This window comes from Bos javanicus, chromosome 20 (genome assembly GCF_032452875.1).
Source record: "Bos javanicus breed banteng chromosome 20, ARS-OSU_banteng_1.0, whole genome shotgun sequence".
In the NCBI taxonomy this organism is placed as follows: Eukaryota; Metazoa; Chordata; class Mammalia; order Artiodactyla; family Bovidae; genus Bos; species Bos javanicus.
Genome location: NC_083887.1, coordinates 19,379,747 through 19,405,300, shown reverse-complemented (window position 1 = coordinate 19,405,300; position 25,554 = coordinate 19,379,747). Strand labels below are relative to the sequence as shown.

At 39.0% G+C, this 25,554-nt stretch overlaps 1 protein-coding gene across 8 annotated transcripts in view; it reads right to left on the bottom strand.

Annotated features, from left to right (window-relative positions):
• Positions 1 to 25,554, bottom strand: part of PDE4D (phosphodiesterase 4D) — a 1,603,025-nt gene that overhangs the window by 803,093 nt on the left and 774,378 nt on the right. The window contains exon 1 of one of the 8 annotated variants that reach the window (XM_061393130.1): positions 3,520 to 4,158. The exons of the other annotated variants lie outside the window; for them this stretch is intronic. Coding sequence (XP_061249114.1) covers positions 3,520 to 3,785 — 266 coding nt within the window. The 5' untranslated portion in view covers positions 3,786 to 4,158. Of the gene's footprint in view, positions 1 to 3,519; positions 4,159 to 25,554 lie in introns of those variants that run through there. 8 annotated transcript variants of the gene reach the window in all.

The window sequence follows — 25,554 nt, the reverse complement described above, 5'->3', positions numbered from 1 at the left end:
GTTGGCACAGTAATGTCTCTGCTTTTAAATATGCTATCTAGGTTGGTCATAATTTTTCTTCCAAGGAGTAATAAACATGAAATAACTTAGGGTTTTTAGTTAAGAAAAGAGAAGAATTTTTAAAAAGCATGATAACACTGACTATGTTGATTAATGGGCTTATCAAGATGAATAGAGTAAGGTCCTGGCTCTCTGATGGGTTACTCCAAGCTTCTTGCCTTGGTCTAAGTTGTGGAAGACATGAGAGACTGAAGCTGTGGGGTTTCCAAAGCAGATCCAGGAACCAAGAATGGCAGGGAAGGAGATTTCAGTTGTATATAAGCAAGGACTTCCCAGTCAATAGACTTGTCAAAACACAGAATTGCTCTGTATGATCCTTATCCAGGAGGTCTGCAGAAATGTTCATCACAGACATTACTCTACAAACTCAACTATGGTATAGAGGGAGAACCAATAGCCATTAGCACATTGTGACTGACACGGGCTGGCCATTACCCACATCTGTTTTACCTTGTGGCTCAGCTGGTAAAGAATCCACCTGCAGTGCAGGAGACCTGGGTGTGATCCCTGGGTTGGGAAGATCTCCCGGAGAAGAGAAAAGCTACCCACTCCAGTATTCTGGCCTGGAGAATTCTATGGACTGTATAGTCCACGGGGTCCCAAAGAGTCGGGACACGACTGAGCGACTTGCGCTTTTTTTTTGGGTAACAGGACTGAGATAGGTTTCCCAGCCTCCTTTGAAGTTAGATGTGGCCACAGAACTGACTTCTTTCTGGGGAATCCTGGGATAAGTAATGGGTGCAATTCTAGGCCTGCCTTATAAAAACTCACCAATGCCATCTTCTGTGATCTTCTCCTCTGATTCAGTGGAGCCCAGCAAACTTGGAAACCATGTGTTACCAATAGCGGAACCATAAGATAATAGGACCCGGGGTCCCTGAGCTACCCAGGTCAGGCTAGCTCCCCACAAGAAGCAGAAGCAAGAAATAAATATTTACGTTGTCAGTCCACTAAGATTTGGGGAGTATGTTGTAGAGCAAAGTGATTACCTTAATCAGATGCTTTCCAATGTGATTTTATATATATATATATATATATACACTGTAGTATAAGTAATTTGAAACCAAGGAATAGCTCTTGTTCAACTTTGTAATCAGTAGGTACAAGATAAACACTACGGATTCAGTAGGTAGTAAACATATGCATATTGAATGGAAGGGAGTACCAGGCATAGGAAACAACATTCTGAGGCAGGTGTGTAATTAAATGACTATCTAATTGAAGAGGAGGAGAGGATTTGAGCATGGTGTTGGTAGTGGCAGCAGTTTAGATATCAATATGTATCTATGTGTGTGTGTGCGTGTGTGTGTGAGTGTGTGTAATCAGCACAATTTGGAATATATTTTAAAAATTCTGGGTCATGCTTAGTCCAATAGTGAGAGCACAGATGGAATGATATTTGTCAAAAGACGCCCATGGGTATTATGAACATCTTGGGTCTTGTTGAACCAATAAGGAAAATGTGAAGTACTCTTTCCAACCGCCCTGCCGGATGCTTTTTCCATGAGGGATACTGTCTGCCCTCAAGTTACTGAGAACTGATATCACGATTTTTCTTTCTCATTTCCATTGCTCTTTCGACATCTCCTTCATCTGGTGGAGACACCACAACGAAGGATTGGCAGAAATTGTGCTCTTGGAGCTTCTCCAAACAGCATCAGAAAAGGAAGTGCCAGAAATTTCAAAAGAAAGCCTGTTTTCATGAGATTTCCTGCCTTCCTTACATCTCAACATGTCCAAATAGTTCCGATAACCTTCAGTTGAACTTGAGGTTGCTTCACTCCAACAGAAATGAAGTGTCTGCGTGGAGGCTTACCCATTCAGCAACAGGTACACTTTAGGAAGTGTATCTCAACCAAAAGGGACAGCACATGCCCAGATTCTGGCTCTGACCCTTTCTGAACGCCAGCCAGCTCTCCTATTCAGGCACTTGATACTTCATCTCAAGCCATCCCTCTCCCTCAGAGCATCTCCCAGAGTTCACCTATGGCTTTCAATCACTGCTTATCTCTGACAAATTTTTTTCACAAATATCTCCCTGAAAGAGAAGTCATCCTTCTTCATCATTTTTTTAAGATGGAAAAATTCAATGTTTGTCTTACCTCTTTTAGGAGCCTTATATCTAACTAAACTTAGAAACACCACTTAGTTAAAATCTTGGGGACAATAAGAACACTTCCCAGATCAAAGATCTAGCTATTTAAAATGACAATTCTAAGGTCAGACATTTCTTTGGGTGGGGAATGCCTTTTATTTCCTTTGTTGGCTGTTTTCATCTCTGACATGAATGCATGCCTGGGTAGGGTCATGTTGCTTAAGTTTAGATTTTGATTCTTTTCCTTTTATTGTTGCTTCTTTCCTAGAAGTCTTGATTCTGGATTTATTTGGAGGGGGGGTGATTCTGTTTTGTTTTATCCATTCCTAGTATACTTTTTCATGTTCTGTGAAAAAGCTGTATAAAAATCAGTTTCTATTTTTTTTCTATTCAGTCAGTCACTACTTTTTTTGTTATGCCTGTTTCCTTCATCATAATTAATATTCATTTTGCCAAAACATGGAGTAGTGTATAGAACTTACTACTGCCTAAAATTAACCAACTGTGTATCACAGATCCCTCTTTCTCTGATCATAGCCTAGAATTGCCTCTTCTCAGGCAGAAACACAATAAGCTCACGCAATGATTTATTTTAATATTTGTTTTATGACAGCATGAAAATACCAAGAATTGTCTAGACACCTAGCTGGCACCATACGCATGAAATAAAGTAACCTATTACAGCAGATAAAAACATGCATATAGCAAATAAAAATACTGACAAAACAGTCAAATAATTCATATGCAAAGAACAGAGCAATATTGCCAAGTACCAGCCTGAAACTTTTTGCACTGGCATTCCTAAACCCACTGAAAAGACACGTTGAGATTACAAATATATTAAAGTCAGTAGCTAGGAGGGGTTTTACTGGGACACACTATTTTACACACCCACCCACACACACGCTCCATACACATCTCTGTTGAATCGGGGGGTCATGCAGGAAAGAGAACAAACTACGATTTTCTTCTCTCCTTTCTGGTCTTTTTCCCCCCTAGGCTGTTGCAGGATCTGGCAGGGCTACTAGCTTAGGAATCAAAGAAACGCCACCATGTCAGTATTGGAAAAAAACCTGCATTCTTATTTGACATCTGGAATTCAGTTTTCTTGTAGGAACTTGCAATAGGAATTGAACTTGGAGCACCACCCATGTCAAAGACTCCTATTACCAATCTCAAGGATTTCAGCCCTGACTTGGACATCTGTGGGATTTATACTAAGGTAGATTATTTCCGATAAATCATGGGTGAGGAGTGAAGACGGTCCTCCACTCTCCTTCCTTCCCCTAAAGTGAAAGGCAGGAGGCGCAAAAATCACCCAGGGGCACCTGGCCACCATGTCTGCTCATCCGAGCAAACCTTACCACGTATGTGCCACGGTGAACCGCCGCTGTTTGGGGATGTTGCTACTGAGAAGCATCCTGCGCAGGAGCCTGGGGGAATTTCTCGGCGAAATCACGGGTGAGAGCTTGGGAGACACCGATTTCCTTGAGGTCTTGGACTTCTCCTGCTGCAACAGGTTTTCCCGCAAGGATTTCACAAGATCCTCGTTCAGCCAGGGGTTTGGACAATGCGGATTATCCACTTCAGGGACTGTTAAAGTGTCCGGGCTTGTCGTCTGCTGAGCCATTTTCGCGGTCAACTTTGTACACTTGGCAGTGATCCAGGGCAACGTGGTTGCCTGGCCTCCTTCCAGTGACTGCTTCGCTCGGCTCCCGGGCAGAGGTCCGGGGAAGCAGGTCGGAATCAACCGCTGCTAGTTCATTCGGCCGCCTGCCTCAGTCTCTCGGCGGAGACGGGGCTGGGAGCAGGGGAGGCGAGTGCACTCCACGGCGGAAGCCTCGCGAACGTCACCCCTCCTCTGCCGATCCCCTGCCAAGGCTCACGGCCGAGCTCGCGGGGCAGAGGAACATGGAGGGAAGCCACGGCGAGCGAGGCTTTTGTCAGCGCTACGAAACAGCCTGCTAAACTATTGGAACTAATGCGCCGCAGCTGCTCCAGCGACTTCTGCTTATGTACAGAAAACGTCCGGGGCGGGGGGTGGCGGGGGGGCGGTTAGGGCTTAACCATCAGATGCCTGCTGCCCGTTGTTTGGCCAGTCTTTTCATTTGCTTATTCCTGAATCCACAGGAAAGAAAAACTTTGAACTTGACCTTCCTCTCCCGCAAGGTCTATTTATCTCCCTTAGGTCCCCGTTCATAAAAGAAATTGCTAGTCCCTCGGTTTTTATAAGGGGGGAATAAACAAACAGGAGTTAGACAAGGAGAAATAGTTCCCTGTTTGCTCAGCTCCATCTGATGGTCCTTGGAAGACAAATCCCAAGAGGAGAAAATGGACTCTTTCTTTTCCTCTTTCTGTCTAGTTAGAAGCCAAACAAAAGGTTTCAAAATACTACATATGGAACCCATCACAGGTTGCGTCGTTTAGCCTAATGAAGGCCCTTTCAAAGCGTGGAACAACACAGTTATAGCCCCAAATGGTATTTGTTGTATCTTTGCATTTAAACTGATGACACTCCAGAGGAACAGACCGCTTTCATATGGGGATTTTAAAATGATTTTTAAAGTTTCAATCATTGCTTATGGTATAGACATTTTATTCAACTATAAAAGATAAATCTAGCTTTCTGGCTTTCCATAGTCATTTCCTCAGTTGTTTTTAATATAAGATTTTTATGTGTGATCAGAATAGCTTCTACAAACTCACTCAAAGTGGGTTTAAAATAGAAGAAATTATTTCTTGCCTACTTAGTTTGCTACTGAAAAGAAGAATTAAATATTACAATTCAAGTAAGTAGGTAATAAAGCCTGTTAAATCTTATTATATGGCCACCAGAAGTACAAGCTTCAGATATGCATTTGAAAGGGAATTCAAACCTTTGATTATAGATGTCCCCAGCAGCCTAGTGATGCTACAGACAGTTCAAGATGGAAATCAAAGCACATTTCTCAGGATCTAATAATATTTTTTAAAACTTTAAAACAATAACTTAAGAAGGAGTTAGGAAATACATTCAGATAAAATGGAAAACAGAGTAGTCTGATCCAGTTATTTTTTGGTTTCTATAATTACTGTTAGGTGGATTCTAAAAGTTCCTCCTATTTCCTTCCTTGGGTGTTCCACATGAAGTTTTAATTCCTTGCATTTAAAATGTTACAGAAAAGGATACTCTGAGGATCTGACCATATAAGCCCAGGGCCACCATTTGGTGTACCTATAATAATTTAACAGTACACATGTACCTTGACTTCATCAGAAAATTTGGTATATGTAATGATTAAAATGATACCAAATTTCTGAAAAATGGGCTGAGGGCCTGACAATTACATTAGAAGTTGTACAAAACAGGAGTACCTGCTTACATTCAAAGAGATTGTAATTTAATGGAAAGGACTACACTATGCTCGGAAAAAGACACCAGAACATCTACAGAGTGAAATTATCAGGCGCAGAAAAATAACAATGAGAATGGTGTGCATGAGTGAAGAGAGAATGCCGAATGCAATACAGCTTGAAGGGAGGGAATCAACAATTAATGGAAAGGAAGTTAACACAAAAGACCACTCCAAATGAGGGATTAGAACATGAAAATACAATAAGGAATTAGTAAGCAAGTCTTGTTCAAGACTAAAAACAAATGAAGTTAGTAGATATAAAACCTATTCAAGCTTGTAGATATAAAAAGTTCAGATAACAGGATAAAGTGAAGGGGAAAAAAAACCCAATAAGTAGTAAACCAACATGACAAAAAGAAAAAAAAAAAATTGCCACTCTCTAAAGACTTGTTTCATTCAACACTGATGGGTATATTTGTACTAGGTACTCTATGGAGTGTCTAGGATATTACGATATTTAAAGGTAATCGATCAAGTGCAAAGCAGTTGACAGGACAAAGTGTAGCCCAGGTACCCAGAGGAGAGCCTGGAAACTGGAGATATTTAAAAGGCTGGCTTTAAGTAGACAAAAGTGTTGCTCAGTGGCCAAATAAAGGTATTGATAGGACTGAGAATGCTATGGGATCTATATTGGGACATTCATTGAGTTCAGAGGATTCTAGGTTCTAGGGTTTGCTTTCAGTGACCTTTCCTTAAGAGGAGTTAAATATTTACAAGCTATTCTTCTCATATTTGGCCTGTAATGTGGATGCTCAAAGACACTGGGCACTTTGTAGATAATCACAACTAAGCTAAAATAGAAGATATAAGACTATTCTATTAAAAAAACCTCATTGAGAATCATGGTTAAACATGGACTAAGATAGAACAGAGGCATTTGGCAAGTCTCCCATTACTTGGTGCATGTTAAAAGATTCCATTGTAGAAGAAGAGTTGGCTACCTCTATACAGGTGCCCATTTTCTGTCATTATTTGTTCAATTTCCTGACATCTACAATTACCTTCCTGAATGCCCCCCAATGATATATGGCATGCATGCTCCTTTTTGAAAATAGGATTAATTTTGTTTTGAGAATTATTTGCCACCTCCTTGAAATAGCTTGCAAGATCCTGCAGTGTTACAAAATCATGCTTGAAAATAACTGCCTTAGGAAGCACAAATTGTAAAGTTTTGATGATAACCAGGTGAAGGAGGTTTGGATAAATAGGCAATTCTCTTTATAATAATGCAGAAGGTCAGGAGAACTCTTCCAACAGGAGGACTACAGAGCTTGCTTTTTCCTTTTTTTTTTTTTTCAAACAAAATCTTTTCAAAACTAGCTGCCAGAAACTTTTCTGAAAAACACAGTACTGTGACAACCAAATAAGGCCTTAGATTTTAACGAGTGGAAATTTGAAAGTGGGGCAAAATGTTTTGATAAAAGCACCCACGCCTAGAACAGCAGATAGCATCTCAACTTAATAAAAACTTTCCTAGATGCCTTTCTGTGGATTTTCAAAATCTGTTTTTTCAGGTTTTTGGAATCCTTGAAAGCATTTGTATAATTCATAATTCATAAGCAGCAACACAAATAAGAAATAAGATTTGTACAGGTTATGGGACAAAGACTTAAAAGTGTGCCCTTGCCTAGGTAAAAACAAACAAGGCTGGATTTCTCACAATTCAAAGGGAGCAATGGTGCAGCTAATTCAAAAGAATGGATAAATTAAAATGAGTTATACTCAACTACGGAATGCATTGTATATTTCTCCCAACCACGTTTTAGTTAAGTAAACAGTGCCTTAAAATGAGACTGCTTTTCATATTTTCATATTGTCTAGAGGATGTGGTCCATGGAAATTATCTGATAGTGGGAGAGATTATGTTGTTTAACAGTTAAGAACATATGTATGGAACTCAAAGCATGTTTTGAACCCCAGCTATGATATTTACTAGCTGTGTACTTCACTTGTCTATGGCTTAGTTTCTCATGTGTGAAACAGAATGAGAATAATAGCTATTGCGTAAGAATACTGCAAAGATTTGATGTGTTAATACCCATGATACAAAGTATATGAAGAGAGCTTGGTACAGAGTAAATACCCAGTCAATGAAACCTGTCACTCAGTGACACAAGGAACTTACAGATATTTACACTTAGTAGATAGCAAGTTTGTGCCAGGGTCTTTCGTTTGATTCTTGTAATAACTCTTAGGGTTTTATGTCATTAACATTATTTTACCAAAGAGAGCATAAGGAGGAAAAATAACTTACGCAAAGTCATTAGTTCAACAATGCACAACAGAGTTTTGTCCATGAAGTGCCAGGGTCTCTTATTTTAATTCTATATCAAATCACCCCAAAAGGAAAGCAAATTCAGTATTTAAAATTGATGATGGAAAATAGAAATCTGAGTGCCCTGAGCTCCTGGTTTAATTAACACTAAATTCTTTCCTTGGCTTTACTCAGGACATACACAGTGACAACCCGTAAAACATGCCAAGTCATGAAATTCTTACAAAGGCATGTTATTCAAGTGAGGGCAGATCGAGGTGGAATTCCTCAGTGTTTTTTCATCTATGTGCCTATGTACCTTCGATATTAAGGTGTTTTCATTTGAATTTCAAATGAAATGGTAGTTTTCTACTTTACAAAATAATACATTCTAAAATCATTTTATATTTTTATTTTAATATATATTAACATATATAACTAAATTATGTAAATATATTTTATATTTTCCTTGTGATTATTTTTATTTAGAATTTATTCTTATGATAAAATTATGTTATCCTTGTGAACAGTGTAGAACAAGGCTTTCAAATCATCATTATCATTGAACATTTATTAGGTACTGGGCTGCTTAGTGGAGATTAAATACAGTAAAGTATCTATTTGAAAATAGTAGATATATACAAACCCTGCCATAGAGAAAACAAATGATAAGTATCAAACTAGTAATAAAAACAATCAGTGCCTCAGAGATTTAAAGGAGTAACTAAAATATATCTAGACCAATGGAACAATAACTCAAAAAAGGAGCAGGACTTAAATTAGGCCTTGAAAGAAAGTGCATGTGGAAGAAGAATAACATGATATTTTTGGGAGTGAGTAGTCTAGGGGAGGTGAGAGATGTTGGATTTTTAGACTCCTGTGGAAGAGTAAAAATTATCTATTTTGGATGTAGCTAAATAATATATATAGAGATTTAAATAAGATAAATTTGGTGACATTATAATAATTTGGAGACGGGTGATTCTGAAGGCTGTTTATCTTCACAGTCCTGTTTCAATATAAATTTGTGTAGAAATAGAAGAGGCTGATCACATAAGAATAAGAAGGATTTACTGCTTAAAGCAAATTGTAATATAAAGTGGAACTATATGTAACTTTGTTCTGTATTTTCCAAGTCTCCTGTACATGTGTTATCATACTTTCATAATTTAAAAAAGAAAGAGAAAAAATAATCATAATCAATTATATAGTTCATCTAATTAAGTGTAGTTCACCTAAATCAATCATTCAAAGGCTGTTAATGTAAAAAAAGACATCTAGGGCTTATTGAACAAAAGAAATATAATTGCTTGATTTATATTAGAGCTACATTTTGCACAGACAATGTCTTTTTTCAAGCTCAATTCATTTTAATAGAAAGATTACATGGGCTTTGTTTCTAGATTAAATCTAGTCAATGGGCTTACCCCCCACCCCTAGATTAAAGCTAAATGTTAGAGATCTATCTATTGACAGAGTAAACTAACATTTAATTTGAAAGATAAGTTACCTTTTTATAGACACAACTTATACCAGCCACATTTATACAGCATGTTCATTTTATTCCTGAGAAAATAATAATAATAAACCTGTAATACAGTTTAAGTAAGATTCTTTCCTTTTCTCTTGATACAGTCACCTAAAAAAGCTTCCAATACTAGAAAAGAATTTTTCTTGATTACTCTGCTAAAATGAAACACTAGAATGTTCTAAGTATTAGCCAAACTTCAATAAAGAAAATAGGGTCTGATGGTCACTAAAATTTTAGTACAGTATCTGGTATTTCTGGGCCTTCTTTCAATGAGAAGAATAGCTAGCCATTTTTGCCTTTAACTTGCAGACCAAAAAATCCCCTATTCTACTCTGTCTATAGTGGATTATCCCCTAGCACACTGAATGAGCAATTCTCTAGATTTTACAAAACAAAATGCCCTAAGTGCAAGCACTTTGCATCACTACTTAATTTGGTCATTGTGATCACTCTAATGAGGCAGGCCCTACTGCCTTCATTTTAAAGTTGAGAAAACTGAGGCACCAAAATTAAAAAAAACTTCCTTAAGGTCATACATACCCAGTAGATAATAGAGTTGGGATTTTAAAGCAGATCAAGAACAGGGCCCATGCATGTAATCACTGCAGTAGACTGCCTTTGTGTGTTTTTAAAAAATGTCAAGTAAATTAATAAGATATTCTCAGTAAAATGACACCCCACTCCAGTACTCTTGCCTGGAAAATCCCATGGATGGAGGAGCCTGGTAGGCTACAGTCCATGGGGTCGCTAAGAGTCGGACACAACTGAGCGACTTCACTTTCCCTTTTCACTTTCATGCATTGGAGAAGGAAATGGCAACCCACTCCAATATTCTTGCCTGGAGGATCCCAGGGACTGGGGAGCCTGGTGGGCTGCCGTCTATGGGGTCGCACAGAGTCAGACATGACTGAAGCGACTTAGCAGTAGCAGCAAAATGAGTTCACACAATTTGATATGTACAAACTAATATCTACAAAATATTTGTCACAAGTTTTTGAAGTGAAAGTATGTCCACTTTTAAAGTAAATGTATCTCCAACCAATGCCCATTAGTAATGGTATTTTGAGTCTCTGACAGGTATTTCTTCATAACCAAAGATCTCCAGACTCGCCAAAATTGTCCATTGTATTACAAACAAGATACTTTCCAAAGCACAAATGAACTTGGGTAGACCTTCAGAGCCTTTTGCTGTTTTTGTCCACATAAAGACATGTTAGTGAACAAAATTCAACATGTTTCCCAAGCTCACAGTAATAGAATACAGTAGTGATCTAGTCAAATCTCAACACCAAGGAATAAATTTCCTCATCTCATTTTTCAGTCTCTGTATCCATCCCCCACTGATCCCAGGAAAGGAGTTTTAAAGTCTTTCTCTAATTAGCATAATATAACTAGAAAGCCTCCCTCTGACCCTGACACATAACATCTGTTTTAGTCCTTCTGTTTTTTGGATATGGTTTTTAGGAGACAAAAGTTATTTCATGGAAAGTCCATGACACAGAGGTTTATAATTGTAGCTGGAGACTTGTTTTTTTTTTTTTAAGTTTAACATATTTAGACAATGATCCCTCATAACTAAATTGTTTTTAGAGATGATACTTTTTATACCTAACTGTAAGAAGCCTTCTGAAACTTAGTTATTCATGTGGGATGCTTTACAAAAGACATCACAGAAACTGGAGTTTTGGTCCCAGTTTTGTAATTAGCTGACTAAGTCACCTTGGCATAGTGGTAAGGAATCTGCCTGCCAATGCAGGAGACCAGGGTTCGACCCCTGGGTTGGTTGGGAAGATCCCCTGGAGTAGGAAATGGCAACCCACTCCAGTATCCTTGCCTGGAAAATCCCATGGACAGAGAATCCCAGCAGGCTCCAGTCCACGGGGTCATAAGAGTTGGACATGACTGAGCATACACATAAGTCACCTTGAACAAGTTACAAGTCACTTTTACAGGAACTGAGCTCTCTAGTTAAGAGTCTTATAATTTGACTAGGGTTTTAGAATGCTAAATAAAGAAAACTATATGCTGTCTTCAACAGCAAGTTTTAGTTGCCACTGAAGAAAAACTGTTATCAAGCGCATTCTGAGGCACTACGGCCTCTTGCATTTGCATGGAGTGATGGTATGTGATGGTGTTTTAAAGGAAAAATAGAAAAGATAAATTTAATATTTAAGATATTAAAGATGGAATATAAGAGTGTGCTGCACTAACCAGGTGTCTTACTAATGCTTTTATGGCCCCGAAACTTGAAAAAATTCCTTCCCTAAGTAGGTAAAAAAATTTGTTCGGACATCTGAGTCACAGCTTGGGAGACAGAGTAGGAGAGCAATGCCTGTTAATTTAATATTTGGAATCAAAGCATTGTTTTAAAATAGTGAAACTACAGAGATAGATATATTCACTGTTACATAACGTTGGATTTTCCCAAACTTCAGGGCTTATTGCAACTTTGGGGCAGTAAGAGAAACTTGTGCGCTCACATTTCACAAAGACTAGTTTTGGCCAATTTTAATGAGTGTTGCATGGGGATAAAAAGCATTTTGTGATAAATATATGTGTGTGTGTGTGGCTGAGTTGAATATAATTAAATAGGTTTCGAGACTTCCATACAATAAGATCTTTAATATGTCTTTTAATGTGCTTTAATTATGCTAATGTGATATGCTTTTAGATAGTTTTTAATATACTAATGTGATTTATGAAAGCAGGCTTGTTTGGCTCTGAATCTACTGCATCTTCCAGCATGTCCAGAGTTGGGTATTTCCAGAAACACTTAGCTGGACTTACTACAAACATCTTCTTGAACAAGGCTGATAGATAATATGAAGCTTCCCTGGCTTCTGTTATGCTGCTCTCTTTTCCTACTGAACTGCAGTCAAACAGAATGCTTTCAGGTGCTGCCCTGATGGTGAAGGTGGCTTATTCGCTAAATCGTGTCCAACTCTTGCGACCCAATGAACTATAGCCCTACAGGCTCCTCTGTCCATGGGATTTCCCAGGCAAGAATACTGGAGTGGGTTACTGTTTCCTTCTCCAGGGGATTTTCCCGACCCAGGGACTGAACCTGCATCTATCTGCATCTATCTATGTGGTGTCCTGCATTTCAGGTGGATTCTTTACTGCTGAGTCACCTTGGGAAGTCTGCTGCCCTGGTACCATCTTCTATTAGACTAAAGGTAATTGTTGTGCTCCTGCCCTGACATTAATCCCACCCTCCTCCTTAATTGGTGTATTTCCCCTTGTAAAAGGCACACTTTAGCAGAAGCTATGAGATAGCTATCAAATATCTTTAGAGGCTATGAGAGGCTATGAGCTAGCTGGGATTGTGAGTCTAAATGACAGTCCTATAGAGAGTGTGGTTGAAAGGCCATCCACAGGCTAATGGGTTAGAGAAGCATGGCTCTATATGGGACTGTCAATGAGAGGATGTGCAAAGGCAACTGAAAGCTGATTATTTTTCAAGCTTTAGTATATCTAAGAATCACCTGGAGAGCATGCCAAATACAGATATTGATTCAGGAGGCCTGGGGTGTGGAGCTTGAGATTTTGGATTTCTAAAGTTCCAAGGTGCTGTCAATGCCAGTTCATGGATCACTCCATAAGTATCCAGCCACAGAAATAAGTAGAGACACTTGGCAATTTAAGTCTAGCAAATAAGGGCAATTAGCTTGCACTTAGGTGGTGCTATTTATTTCTGCTTTATTGATTATGCCAAAGCCTTTGACTGTGTGGATCACAATCAACTATGGAAAATTCTGAAAGAGATGGGAATACCAGACCACCTGATCTGCCTCTTGACAAATCTGTATGCAGGTCAGGAAGCAACAGTTAGAACTAGACATGGAACAACAGACTGGTTCCAAATAGGAAAAGGAGTCCGTCAAGGCTGTATATTGTCACCCTGTTTATTTAACTTATATGCAGAGTACATCATGAGAAACGCTGGACTGGAAGAAACACAAGCTGGAATCAAGATTGCCGGGAGAAATATCAATAACCTCAGATATGCAGATGACACCACTCTTATGGCAGAAAGTGAAGAGGAACTCAAAAGCCTCTTGATGAAAGTGAAAGTGGAGAGTGAAAAAGTTGGCTTAAAGCTCAACATTCAGAAAACAAAGATCATGGCATCCAGTCCCACCACTTCATGGGAAATAGATGGGGAAACAGTGGAAACAGTGTCAGACTTTATTTTCTGGGCTCCAAAATCACTGCAGATGGTGACTGCAGCCATGACATTAAAAGACGCTTACTCCTTGGAAGAAAAGTTATGACCAACCTAGATAGCATATTCAAAAGCAGAGACATGACTTTGCCAACAAAGGTTCATCTAGTCAAGGCTATGGTTTTTCCTGTGGTCATGTATGGATGTGAGAGTTGGACTGTGAAGAAGGCTGAGCACCAAAGAATTGATGCTTTTGAACTGTGGTGCTGGAGAAGACTCTTGAGAGTCTCTTGGACTGCAAGGAGATCCAACCAGTCCATTCTGAAGGAGATCAGCCCTGGGATTTCTTTGGAAGGAATGATGCTAAAGTTTAAACTCCAGTACTTTGGCCACCTCATGTGAAGAGTTGACTCATTGGAAAAGACTCTGATGCTGGGAGGGATTGGGGGCAGGAGGAGAAGGGGACAACAGAGGATGAGATGGCTGGATGGCATCACTGACTCGATGGATGTGAGTCTGGGTGAACTCCGGGAGTTGGTGATGGACAGGGAGGCCTGGTGTGCTGCGATTCATGGGGTCACAAAGAGTTGGCCACGACTGAGCAACTGATCTGATCTGATCTGATTTTAAATTATATTTAGCTATTTGTGTAGGGCTTAAATTTCTTGTTGATATTTTCATAAATAATGAATTTTAAGTAACTTTTATAAACGTTTTTCAAATGAGAATATACATTCAAAAAGATTGAATTCTAAAAGCAAATATTGCTATATTAGATCCACATTTTCAGACGAAGAAAAAAAGACTTGATAGAAGTTGAAAAAACAGATTATTTAACAAGTGTGGTAGAATTCTTTGCCTGTTTCTGTATTATTTATTGAAATTTAAAGAGTTATTTAAGACTAATAGACTCTTTCCAGGATATGATTTAATTAATCTGAAAGCAATTAATTGAACAAATACTATAACTAGGTTCTATGTGTATAATGAGGATGCTAATCTTTGTATATCTGGGGACACAAGACTCACTCTTTGCTGTGTTCAGAGAGAAATGGAATATTTCCTGCCATATCTGTAAACAAAGATGTCACATTCATCAACAACTGCAGCCGTCACAAGGGTGAACTGGTGAGCTCTGAGGGACCTCAGGAGGGAAAGAATATCTGCCATCTAGCAGCCGTCTGACTGCAGCCACTCCCTAATGTGCTTGCCTGTGTGACTGCCCAGTTGTGTTGGATTCTTTATGATCCTTTGGAATCCAGCCCACCAGGCTCCTAAAAATGTCCATGAGATTTTTCAGGCAAGAATACTGGAGTGGATTGCCATTTCCTCCTTCAGAGGATCTCCCCAACACGGGAATCCAACACATGTCTCCTGCGTTGCAGGTAGATTCTTTCCCTCCTGAGCCATCCACTGAGGGAACCACTTCCTATGGTAATCCCTGAAGAAGGAAGCTCAGTCAGTCAGTTCAGTTGCTCAGTCATGTCCGACTCTTTGCGACCCCATGGACAGCAGCACGCCAAGCTTCCCTGCTCATCACCAACTCCCGGAGCTTACTCAAACTCATGTCCATTGAGTCAGGCATGCCATCCAACCATCTCATCCTCTGTTACCCCCTTCCTCTCCTGCTCTCAATCTTTCCCAGGATCAGGGTCTTTTCCAATGAGTTAGTTCTTCGCATCAAGTGAGCAAAGTATGGAGTTTCAACTTCAGTATCCGTCCTTCAAATGAATATTCAGGGCTGATTTCCATTAGGATTGACTGGTTTGATATCCTTGCTGTCCAGAGGACTCTCAAGAGTCTTCTTCAACACCACAGTTCAAAAGCATCAATTGTTTGGCATACAGCTTAAGAAAGCTGTATGGTCCAACTCTCACGTCCATACATGACTACTGGAAAAACCATACCTTTAACTAGACAGACCTCTGTTGGTAATGTCTCTGTTTTTTAATATGCTCTTTAGGTTTGTCATTACTTTTCTTCCAAAGAGCAAGCATCTTTTAATTTCATGACTGCAGTCACCATCTGCAGTGATTTTGGAGCCCCCCCCCCCCCCCAAAAAATAAAGTCTGTCACTGTTTCCATTGTTTTCCCATCTATTTGCCATGAAGTGATGGGACTGGATGCCATGATCTTCATTTTTTGAATGTTGAGTTTTAAGCCAGCTTTTTCACTCTCCTCTTTCACCTTTATTAAGAGGCTCTTTAGCTCCTTTATGCTTTCTGCCATAAAGGTGGTGTCATCTGCATATCTCAGGTTATTGATATTTCTCCCGGCAATCTTAAGTCCAGTTTGTGCTGCATCCAGTTGGGCATTTTTCATGATGTACTCTGCATAAAAGTTAGATAAGCAAGGTGACAATATACAGCCTTGATGTACACCTTTCCCAGTTTGGAACCAGTCTGTTGTTCCATGTCCAGTTCTAACTGTTGCTTCTTGACTTGCTTACAGATTTCTCAGGAGGCAGGTAAGGTGGTCTGGTATCCCCGTCTCTTTAAGAATTTTCCACAGTTTGTTGTGATCCACATAGTCAAAGGTTTTAGTGTAGTCAATGAAGCAGAAGTAGATGTTTTTCTGGAATTCTCTTGCTTTTTTCTATGATCCAACAGATGTTGGCGATTTGATCTCTGGTTCCTCTGCCTTTTCTAAATCCAGCTTGAACATGGATGTTCTCGATAACATGTACTATTAAAACCTAACTTGGAAAATTTTGAGCATTGCTTTGGCATTGCATTTCTTTGGGATTGGAATGAAAACTGACCTTTTCCAGTCCTATGGCCACTGCTGAGTTTTCCAAAGCTCAGGATGTGAAAACAAGATATTGGCACCCCATAGGTGATGTATCAAAGGAATGATTTCAGTGAGCCCAGACTGTTGCATCTTCCCATACAAAAATAAGCACTAAATTCCTTAACTTGGGTTATCTGGTTTTCTCTAATTAACCACATTCTTTTGAGTTCAGACTACCTGAACTTTGTTGTAAAATTTCTGTATAACCTGGTTCCTCCTCTCACCTCCTTGGAATAGTTCTCTCAGGGTCACCTGAGATGCTGTCTCCTGGATTTGAAGTCCTACATTCCCACCAAATAAAACATAAATAACTCTCAACTTTTAGGTTGTGAATTTTTTTTTAGGTCAACAAGAGTTAGCTGGGATTTCTCAGTGTCATTTTCTGTATATGGAGCATTGTCAAGAACATTCATCATCAAGATTCACTACCATGCTATTGACCTATTATCTAAAGAATTAATCATTGAAGTTATTCTGACTTTGAAGTGCTCAAATGATTGCTTAATTATATTCACAAAATCTGCTTTTTTTCCAAAATTATTATTTCTAAGCCCTAATAAAGTATTATATAACTATAAAAGCCTACAGTCTAGCTAATCTAATAAATACCATTTATGTTATGAAATTATATAATCACTACATAAAGCCAACCAGTAATTACTTAACCCATTACAAAGGAAAAATAATGAATGACAAAGAAATACTCTTATTGAACCCATGGTGAATACACTTCAGTTAAGCAGCAGTTGCCTTGAAAGCCTTACATTTGTTGATTGAAAAAAATGCACAACCTAAAAACTGAGAATTATGTTTTATTTGGCAGACAAGCTGAGGACTTAAGCCTGGGAGACAGCCTCTCAGATGGCTCTGATGGACTACTCCAAAGAGACAAGGGAGGAGCCAGGATATATGAGTTTTTGAAAAACAAAAGCAAAAACAAAAAATCCAGGTAGTTGGAACAGCAAAAGATTATGGTTAATTAAAGAAAAATCAGACATCTCAAGTAAATGAATTTAGCACTTTTCTATGTATGGGAAGATGCAAGAGTCTTGGCTCATTGAAATCATTCCTCTGATATGAACTTTAACTAACTAGGGCCAGTATCCTGTTTTCTCCATCTAAATCCCCACAGGATGCACCATGGGATGGCTGTGGTGCCTGATGGTTTGATGGCTGCAACATCTTTGTTTATTGATATGGCAGGCAACATTTTTCTTTTACATACTTTAAATGCCTAGAGTATGGTAAGTGCTCAGCAGACATTTGTTAGAGGTAGGAAAAATGATGTGTGTGCAGTTTATTTTATTATTTTTTGTGTATGCTTTTAAACATTTAACTGGCTAAAAGAACAGTGTGCCCAAATCAATTTACACTTATCTACAGAGTAAAAGTTTGAAAGTTTTAGAAATCCTATTGTTAGGCATACTTTTAAGTTTACAAATGCAATTATAAACTGTGCTGTGCTGTGCTTAGTTTCTCAGTTGGGTCTGACTCTCTGTGACCCCGTGGACTGTAGCCCACCAGGCTCCTCTGTCCATGGGGATTCTCCAGGCAAGAATATTGGAGTGGGTTGCCATGCTCTCCTCCAGGGGATCTTCTCAACCCAGGGATCATTGCAGGAGGATTCTTTACCATCTGAGCCAGCAGGGAAGCCCGTATTATAAATTATACAGGCCATATATAATCTATTTGTAAAATTTTAAAAGGTCACCCAGAAATCAAAAGTACTTTTAAACCACCATCCCCAAATTAATGGCCCCCCACAGGTAGCCCTATTATCAGCTGTGTTTGTTTCTAGACCTCTGCTGTTCATTACAGTAGTCACTAGCCAAATGTGGCTATTCAGTTCTTGAAACATAAGTAATGCAACTGAGAAACTGAATTTTTATTTATATTTCTTTACAGTTGAACAGCTATTTACATTTAAATAGCTTTCTGTGGCTAGTGGCTACTATACTGTGCAGCAAAATTCTAGACCTCTATGTGATTCATGAATAATTATGCGCCTATAGAAACATATATTGGGTTTTCCCGGTAGCTCAGTGGTAAAGAATCTGCCTGCAATGCAGGAGACCTGGGTTTCATCCCTGGGTCTGGAAGATCCCTTGGAGGAGGGCATGGCAACCCACTCTAGTACTCTTGCCTAGAGAATCCCATGGACACAGGAGCCTGACAGGCTGCAATCCTTAGGGTTGCGCAGAGTCAGAGATGACTGAAGCAACTAAGCAGCAGTCATATATTACTGTTTTCTGAGGATTTTTGAAAGCACAGTCTCAGTGATTATTCTGATTATTCAACAACTTGCTTCTTTCATTCAATAAAGATCTCCCTTGTGATTTTTAGCTGATGCACAGTATTCCGTAGTATGGCTGTTTCTCAGTTCAACTAGCCATTTCCCTACTGATGGGCATTCAGGTGTCCAGTTGCTCACTCTGACACATACAAAACAACCTTGCAAATTCCTTATTGGGCACACATTCCAAGACATTTTTTAAAAATAACAGACACATGGAAGTAGCCTTGTTAAATGACAAGATAAGCATTTTTCATTTTAATAGAATCTGCCAAATTGTTCTTCAAAGTGGCTGATTCAATTTACATTCCCTCCAACAGGGTTTGAATTCCCAGCACATTGTCCTCAAACAGCCTGATGCTACCATCAATTTCCCCACACTAGTTACCAAAGCCTTTTTCTCCCCTCAAGAATATCTTCTTGAGGAAAAAATTAAGAAGGCATCTCTGGCTACCATTAAAATGAACAGAAGTGTGAAGATATATCTCACTTTGCCTCCAAGTCAATGCTCAATTTTAGCTTTTTAACAATTTTAGTTGACCAAGCATTTCCCAGGAGTGTCTCTACTATGACAATATCTACACATTATAGAAAGTTTTTTTCCAAAGGAAAAAGCATTAACTTTCTATTTTAGTAATGTTCTGGCACTACTCAGTAAAATATATTTTAAATTGCTTTTCTATAATAGAGATAGAGTGTGAGGAGCATTTATCTTTCTTGCCTAGCTCTTCTTTAATATATCAGTGTAGAATTTTTCAATCCCTGGCTGGAACTCTATTACTGTTTTGTGGGACTGTTTCCTTGGGCAAAATTAATGGTCTAGATAAGGATTGAATTTGTTAACTCACTGGATCCTAGTCTGGTAGTCTGGGTTCCTCCAGCATTCTTAGATAAATAGTTGTGTGTGGCTATAAAGAAAGCTGAGCACCGAAGAATTGATTCTTTTGAACTGTGGTGTTGGAGAAGACCCTTGAGTGTCCCTTGGACTGCAAGGAGATCCAACCAATCCATCCTAAAGGAGATCAGTCCTGGGTGTTCATTGGAAGGACTGATGTTGAAGCTGAAACTCCAATACTTTGGCCACTTGATGCGAGGAGCTGACTCTTCGGAAAAGACCCTGATGCTGGGAAAGATTGAGGGCAGGAGGAGAAAGGGATGACAGAGGATGAGATTGTTGGATGGCATCACCAACTCAATGAACATGGGTTTGGGTGGACTCCGGGAGTTAGTGATGGACAGGGAGACCTGGTGTGCTGTGGTTCATGGGGTCACAAAGAGTCAGACATGACTGAACGACTGAACTGAACTGTGTGAGGCTGAAACAGCACGTGACCAGGAGTCTCATCCTGACTCTTTAACTACAGGCCCTAGGACCTGAGGCAAGCCCTTCAGTCTCTAGGTCTCAGTGTCCTTATCTAAAAATGATCATGATGGGATAGATGACTATAGAACTCCCCTTGGTAAAATCCACTGTTCCTTAGAAGAGATCCCTCAATAATATACTAACTATAAAGATTTGGGTAGTATTTGAACTAAGAGAAAGAAGCCATCAGGAATAGTTTTATGTAAAAACAGTTCACACTTATTAATATGTGAAGTCAAATACATGTGCTGTACATGAGCATACACTGTTTATGCATTTCTACTTGCTGGGATGTTGAACCCAATGCCATTCTACCCATCCTTCAGTAACCTGCTTGGGGAAGATTTAGGAATCACAGAGAGAGGCAGAGGTACTAAAAACTTGAGGAAGTATTTAGAGCCTTACAGTCAAAGATGGAACGGACAAGGGTTTCCAAAAATTTGAGACTGGTAACTCTCGTTCTAATTCCTGGCAAACTTGAATAAATTATTTAAGCAGTTAGTCATGAACCTTCTGTGATGCACATAGTGACATACCACAGTCAAATTATTATTCTTATTCTTAAAGAGTTGGACAGCTATTCCCAAAAGCTGTTGATTAATAGAGTCCACATCATCCCGTGGAGCAGTCACTGCCATTTATGCAGAGTTATAAACATTTTAAGATATGAACTTGATCTGATAAGATATTTATCGTCTGACTCTTACACACAGCTGGAAGAACAGCTAAAGTGGTAGGTTAGTAGTTTCCCAAGGGCTTCCCTGGTGGCTCAGAGGTAAAGACTCCACCTGACAATGAAGGAGATGCAGGTTCTATACCTGAGTTGGGAGGATCTCCTGGAGAAGCAAATGGCAACCCACTCCAGTATTCTTGCCTGGGAAATCTCATGGACAGAGGAGCCTGGTGGGCTGCAGTCCATGGGATCACAAAGATTCAGATATGCCTGAGCGACTAAACAACAACAATAGTAGTTTCCTAAACCAGATAGATCTGTACAGTCTTCCAGGTGAGATATTAAAACAGGATTCAGAACCCAGACCTACAAGTATAAGTACAGGAGGGCAGAGGCCCAGGAAACTTTGTCTAGTGATTCTGACGATCAGTCAGACTTGAAAATCACCTTCCTAGATGATAAAATCAAACCCCAAGAATAAATATTTTCAAAGAGATGCATTTTTTTAAAAAAAAGGAAAAGGAAAAAGAAATCTTTGCAGAGTGGGAGAGCAGATCAAACAAAACAACATACAGATCCATTTGGATAAACATAAAATCCTGTTAGCTCAAGTGAAAATGTCAACTGCAGTTTGGATTTATGGCTATTGGTTGAAAACATCTCACAGAATCAAGAGAAATCAGTAATGTTATAAAAGCTTCATTTAAAGAAGATTCTGCAGGTCACAGTGGCCAGGGCTGCAGCACATGGTTTGCAAGTTGTGCCTTGCACAGCCCTAGAGGGGACAGTTACAAGTTCATCTCTAACTGGTAAAAACCTAGTATGCTATGATTACACTAGGAAGTTGCCATCAGTCTTGGGGGGATTATTTAAACTAATGTTTACCTTTTAAATGATATATCATAAATTTACATAAAATACAAAAATCATAACAAGTGTCTAGTTTGATTTTTTAATGTGTCTTACATATGTCATCAACACCCAGATTAAAATACAGAAACTGATATTCTCAGTCAATACTCCCCCCCAGAGGTAACCACTATTTTGACCTCTCCCAGTATGAATTTGTTTTGCCTGTTCTTGAACTTCATATAAGTAGAAACCAACAGCATATACCATTTGCATCTGTATTCTTTCATTCAACATAATGACTATGAGATTATCCTTGCTGTTGTGTGTAACCATATTTTTTTCTTTTTCAGTTCTCTGAAGTATTCCCGTTTGGCTATATTGCACTTTATTCATTTCACCATCAGTGGACATTTAGACTGTATCTAGTCTGGGCTATTATAAATACAGCTGGTATAAACATTCTTGCTCATCTATTTTATCAGACATTAGCGCTCATTATGTTGGATAGATGCCCAGGAGGGGACAGATGGAGCATAGGTGCACGTATGTTTACTTTTGGTAGATACTACTGAACAGTTCTCCAAAGTGATCTTTTCAACTCCAGCCAGCAGTGTGTGAGTCCTAATGCTCTATATTCTTGTCTACATTAGATATTTCCAGTAATTTCAATTTTAGCCATTCTGGTAAAAGTGTAGTAGTATCATATTGAGGTTTTAATTACATTTCACTAGTGAACAGTGGTGACAGTTATTTTTCATAGGGGTTTTGGCAATTAAATTGTAAATAAGTAGCAACTAGTTTTCTGGGAAAAATTATACATAGAGAGTTATTAAAAACTTCTCCATATAAAGTTTGTATTATAAAAAGTGCACAAGAGTCTTTAAATCGTTAATTCCATAAAACCATTTGACTCTCCCAGAATGCATTTATTGATGTTAGTTAAGCTCTTGTAAATGTAATCAAACTAAGGTTGCACGTTCGGACATGACTGTTGGTTGATATTTTGGTTTATATTAACAAGACAAAAGTGAAGTAACAAAAATGTATGTTCAGAATTCCACTCATTTGTCAATAACTAGGGTAATTTCTTTGCTATATCAGATAACACTTTAAAAATTCTAGAGGAATGTTTGCTTAATTTTTTATAGGTTCTTCACAATGTAATATCTACAGACACTCAACTTTAACCTGCCTGGTTAACATTTTCTCTATTACTCTTTAAGTAGGAGTACTCTTTAAGTATGTTTTAAGTCTCTTTAAACAAGAGATGAAACAATCTGTAATTTGTAGCATTTACTTAGTCCCATGATATAAATACCCTCAGTGCAGCCAATTTCAAGCTACCAACATGTCATCACTGAACATGGAGTTGGGAAGAGAAGCTTCTTTACAGTGGCTCATGACTCTATAGTGTTTCTACCATACAGACACAACAGACAAATAGATAATAACAACATGTAGTAAAATATTAGAAAGTGATGAGTTTTGAACATATCTTTGCAGAACATTTGGTCCTGTCCAAAACATTAACAAGACATTTGTTCCACAGCAAAAGGTTTTGGATATTTTATTCTGTCCAAAACATTCATAAGATATTTCATCCATAAGACATCTGGTCCATAAGATAAGTGGTCCACACAAGAAGTCCTTGATATTGGCAGAAGCATCTTATCCTATCTCAGAAGCCAATACAACATTTGGTTCCATGCCAAAAAGTCCTTGATATTTGGTCCTGTCCAAAACCACTTGGCACGGACCAAATACACTCACAGACACTTTGGATAGCTGTAGCATCCTCTCCACCGAAGTGCTATAACTTATGCATTCACTTAAGAAATAGTGAATTACAAGCAATTTTATTCTAGTGATCCTTGAGAATTTTGTGACAATGTATTTAGAGACATGTGGTATTAAAATCAGGGATAAAATACCATGAAATTTAAATCCAATTTGTGAAATAGAATGTGATGACCCAAAGGGATGTTGGGTCAAAACATCCCAAAACCCACACCCTTTTCCCTCTGTGGGTTTATATTTGCCACCTTTACTTCATGCAAGGCTTCTAATACTTTGGGACTTTTACTACTCATTTTGTTTGCTTCCTTCACCAACTGTCCTTTGATTCATGGCCCCTTCCAAACTATGTGCCCCTAGATGATAGTACAAATGAGCTAATGCATTACACCATTCAGAGCAATATGATTCATGTTAGCCAGAAGCTTTTGGAAAAAAAAAAAAAAAAGGTCCAAACCTCTTGGAGAAACTATAATGTGAACCTCACACACCAGGATAGAACTCATTCTCCTGTCTCTCAATCTAGAGAACAGTGGTTCTCAGCCTTAGTGGCATATGAGGATCGCCTAGAGACTTTTTTTAAAATTTCAATGTATAGGTCATGCCCTAAACTGAATATGTAAGTATCTCTGGGGGTGGGACCCAGCATCAGCAATTTGTTAAAGCTCCTCAGGTGACTCCGATGTACAGCCAAGTTTGAGAGCAACCCCAGGCTGAGGAACTAAAGAGCCTCTTGATAAACGTCAAAGAGGAGAATGAAAAAGTTGGCTTAAAACTCAACATTCAAAAAACCAAGATCATGGTACCCAGTCCATCACTTCATGGCAAAGAGATGGGGAAGAAATGGAAACAGTGACAGACTTTATTTTCTTGGGCTTCAAAATCACTGCAGACAGTGACTTCAGCCATGAAATTAAAAGATGCTTGCTCCTTGCAAGAAAAGCAATGACAAACCTAGGCAGTGTATTAAAAAGCAGAGACATCACATTGCCAACAAAGGTCCATATAATCAAGGCTATGGTTATTCTAGTAGTCATGTATGGATGTGAGAGTTGGACCATGAAGAAGGCTGAGCACCGAAGAATTGATGCGTTTGAACTGTGGTGCTCGAGAAGACCCTTGAGAGTCCCTTGGACTGCAAGGAGATCCAACCAGTCCATCCTAAAGGAAATAAACCCTGAATATCCATTGGCAGGACTGATGCTGAGGCTCCAATACTTTTGCCACCTGATGCGAAGAGCCAACTCATTGGAAAAGACACTGATACTGGGAAAGATTGAGGGCATAAGGAGAAGGGGGTGACAAAGAATGAGATGGTTGGATGGCATCACTGACTCAATGGACATGAGTTTGAACAAACTGTGGAAGATGGTGAGGGACAGGGAAGCCTGGCATGCTGCAGTTCATGGGGTTGCAAAGAGTCTGACATGACTAAGCAACTGAACAACAGCCAGGTTGAGAAATACTGGTATTAATATAAAACAGCACCTGCATGTATAAATTAAGGCCACTTCTTCTAATCCATCCTAAGTTAAAGTAAACCTCTGCTTTCTACCTCTGTGAAGAAGCGCTGTCTGTTAATCAAAGATATGTTAGAACATCCTTCTTTCCCCTGGCTATGTAATCTAAGCTGTCCTCCCAAGTCTTCTCTCTCATAAGTCTTCTTTGGTCAGACTCCTACACAAATCTTCAATTCATTTGTAATCTTCTAAAGATTCATGTCACATGAAAGGGAATATATCAGTTTCTGACTACACTGGAGCAGGATGCAAGTCATATGTATTTATTTACAAAGCATAATTTGATACGTGGCTGCATTTAATTGACCCTGGAACAAAGAATGCTCAAACTACCACATAATTGCACTCATCTCACACGCTAGTAAAGTAATGCTCAAAATTCTCCAAGCCAGGCTTCAGCAATACGTGAACCGTGAACTTCCTGATGTTCAAGCTGGTTTTAGAAAAGGCAGAGGAACCAGAGATCAAATTGCCAACATCTGCTGGATCATGGAAAAAGCAAGAGTGTTCCAGAAAAGCATTTATTTCTGCTTTGTTGACTATGCCAAAGCCTTTGACTGTGTGGATCACAATAAACTGTGGAAAATTCTGAAAGAGATGGGAATACCAGACCACCTGATCTGCCTCTTGAGAAATTTGTATGCAGTTCAGGAAGCAACAGTTAGAACTGGATATGGAACAACAGTCTGGTTCCAAATAGGAAAAGGAGTCCGTCAAGGCTGTATATTGTCACCCTGTTTATTTAACTTATACGCAGAGTACGCTGGAC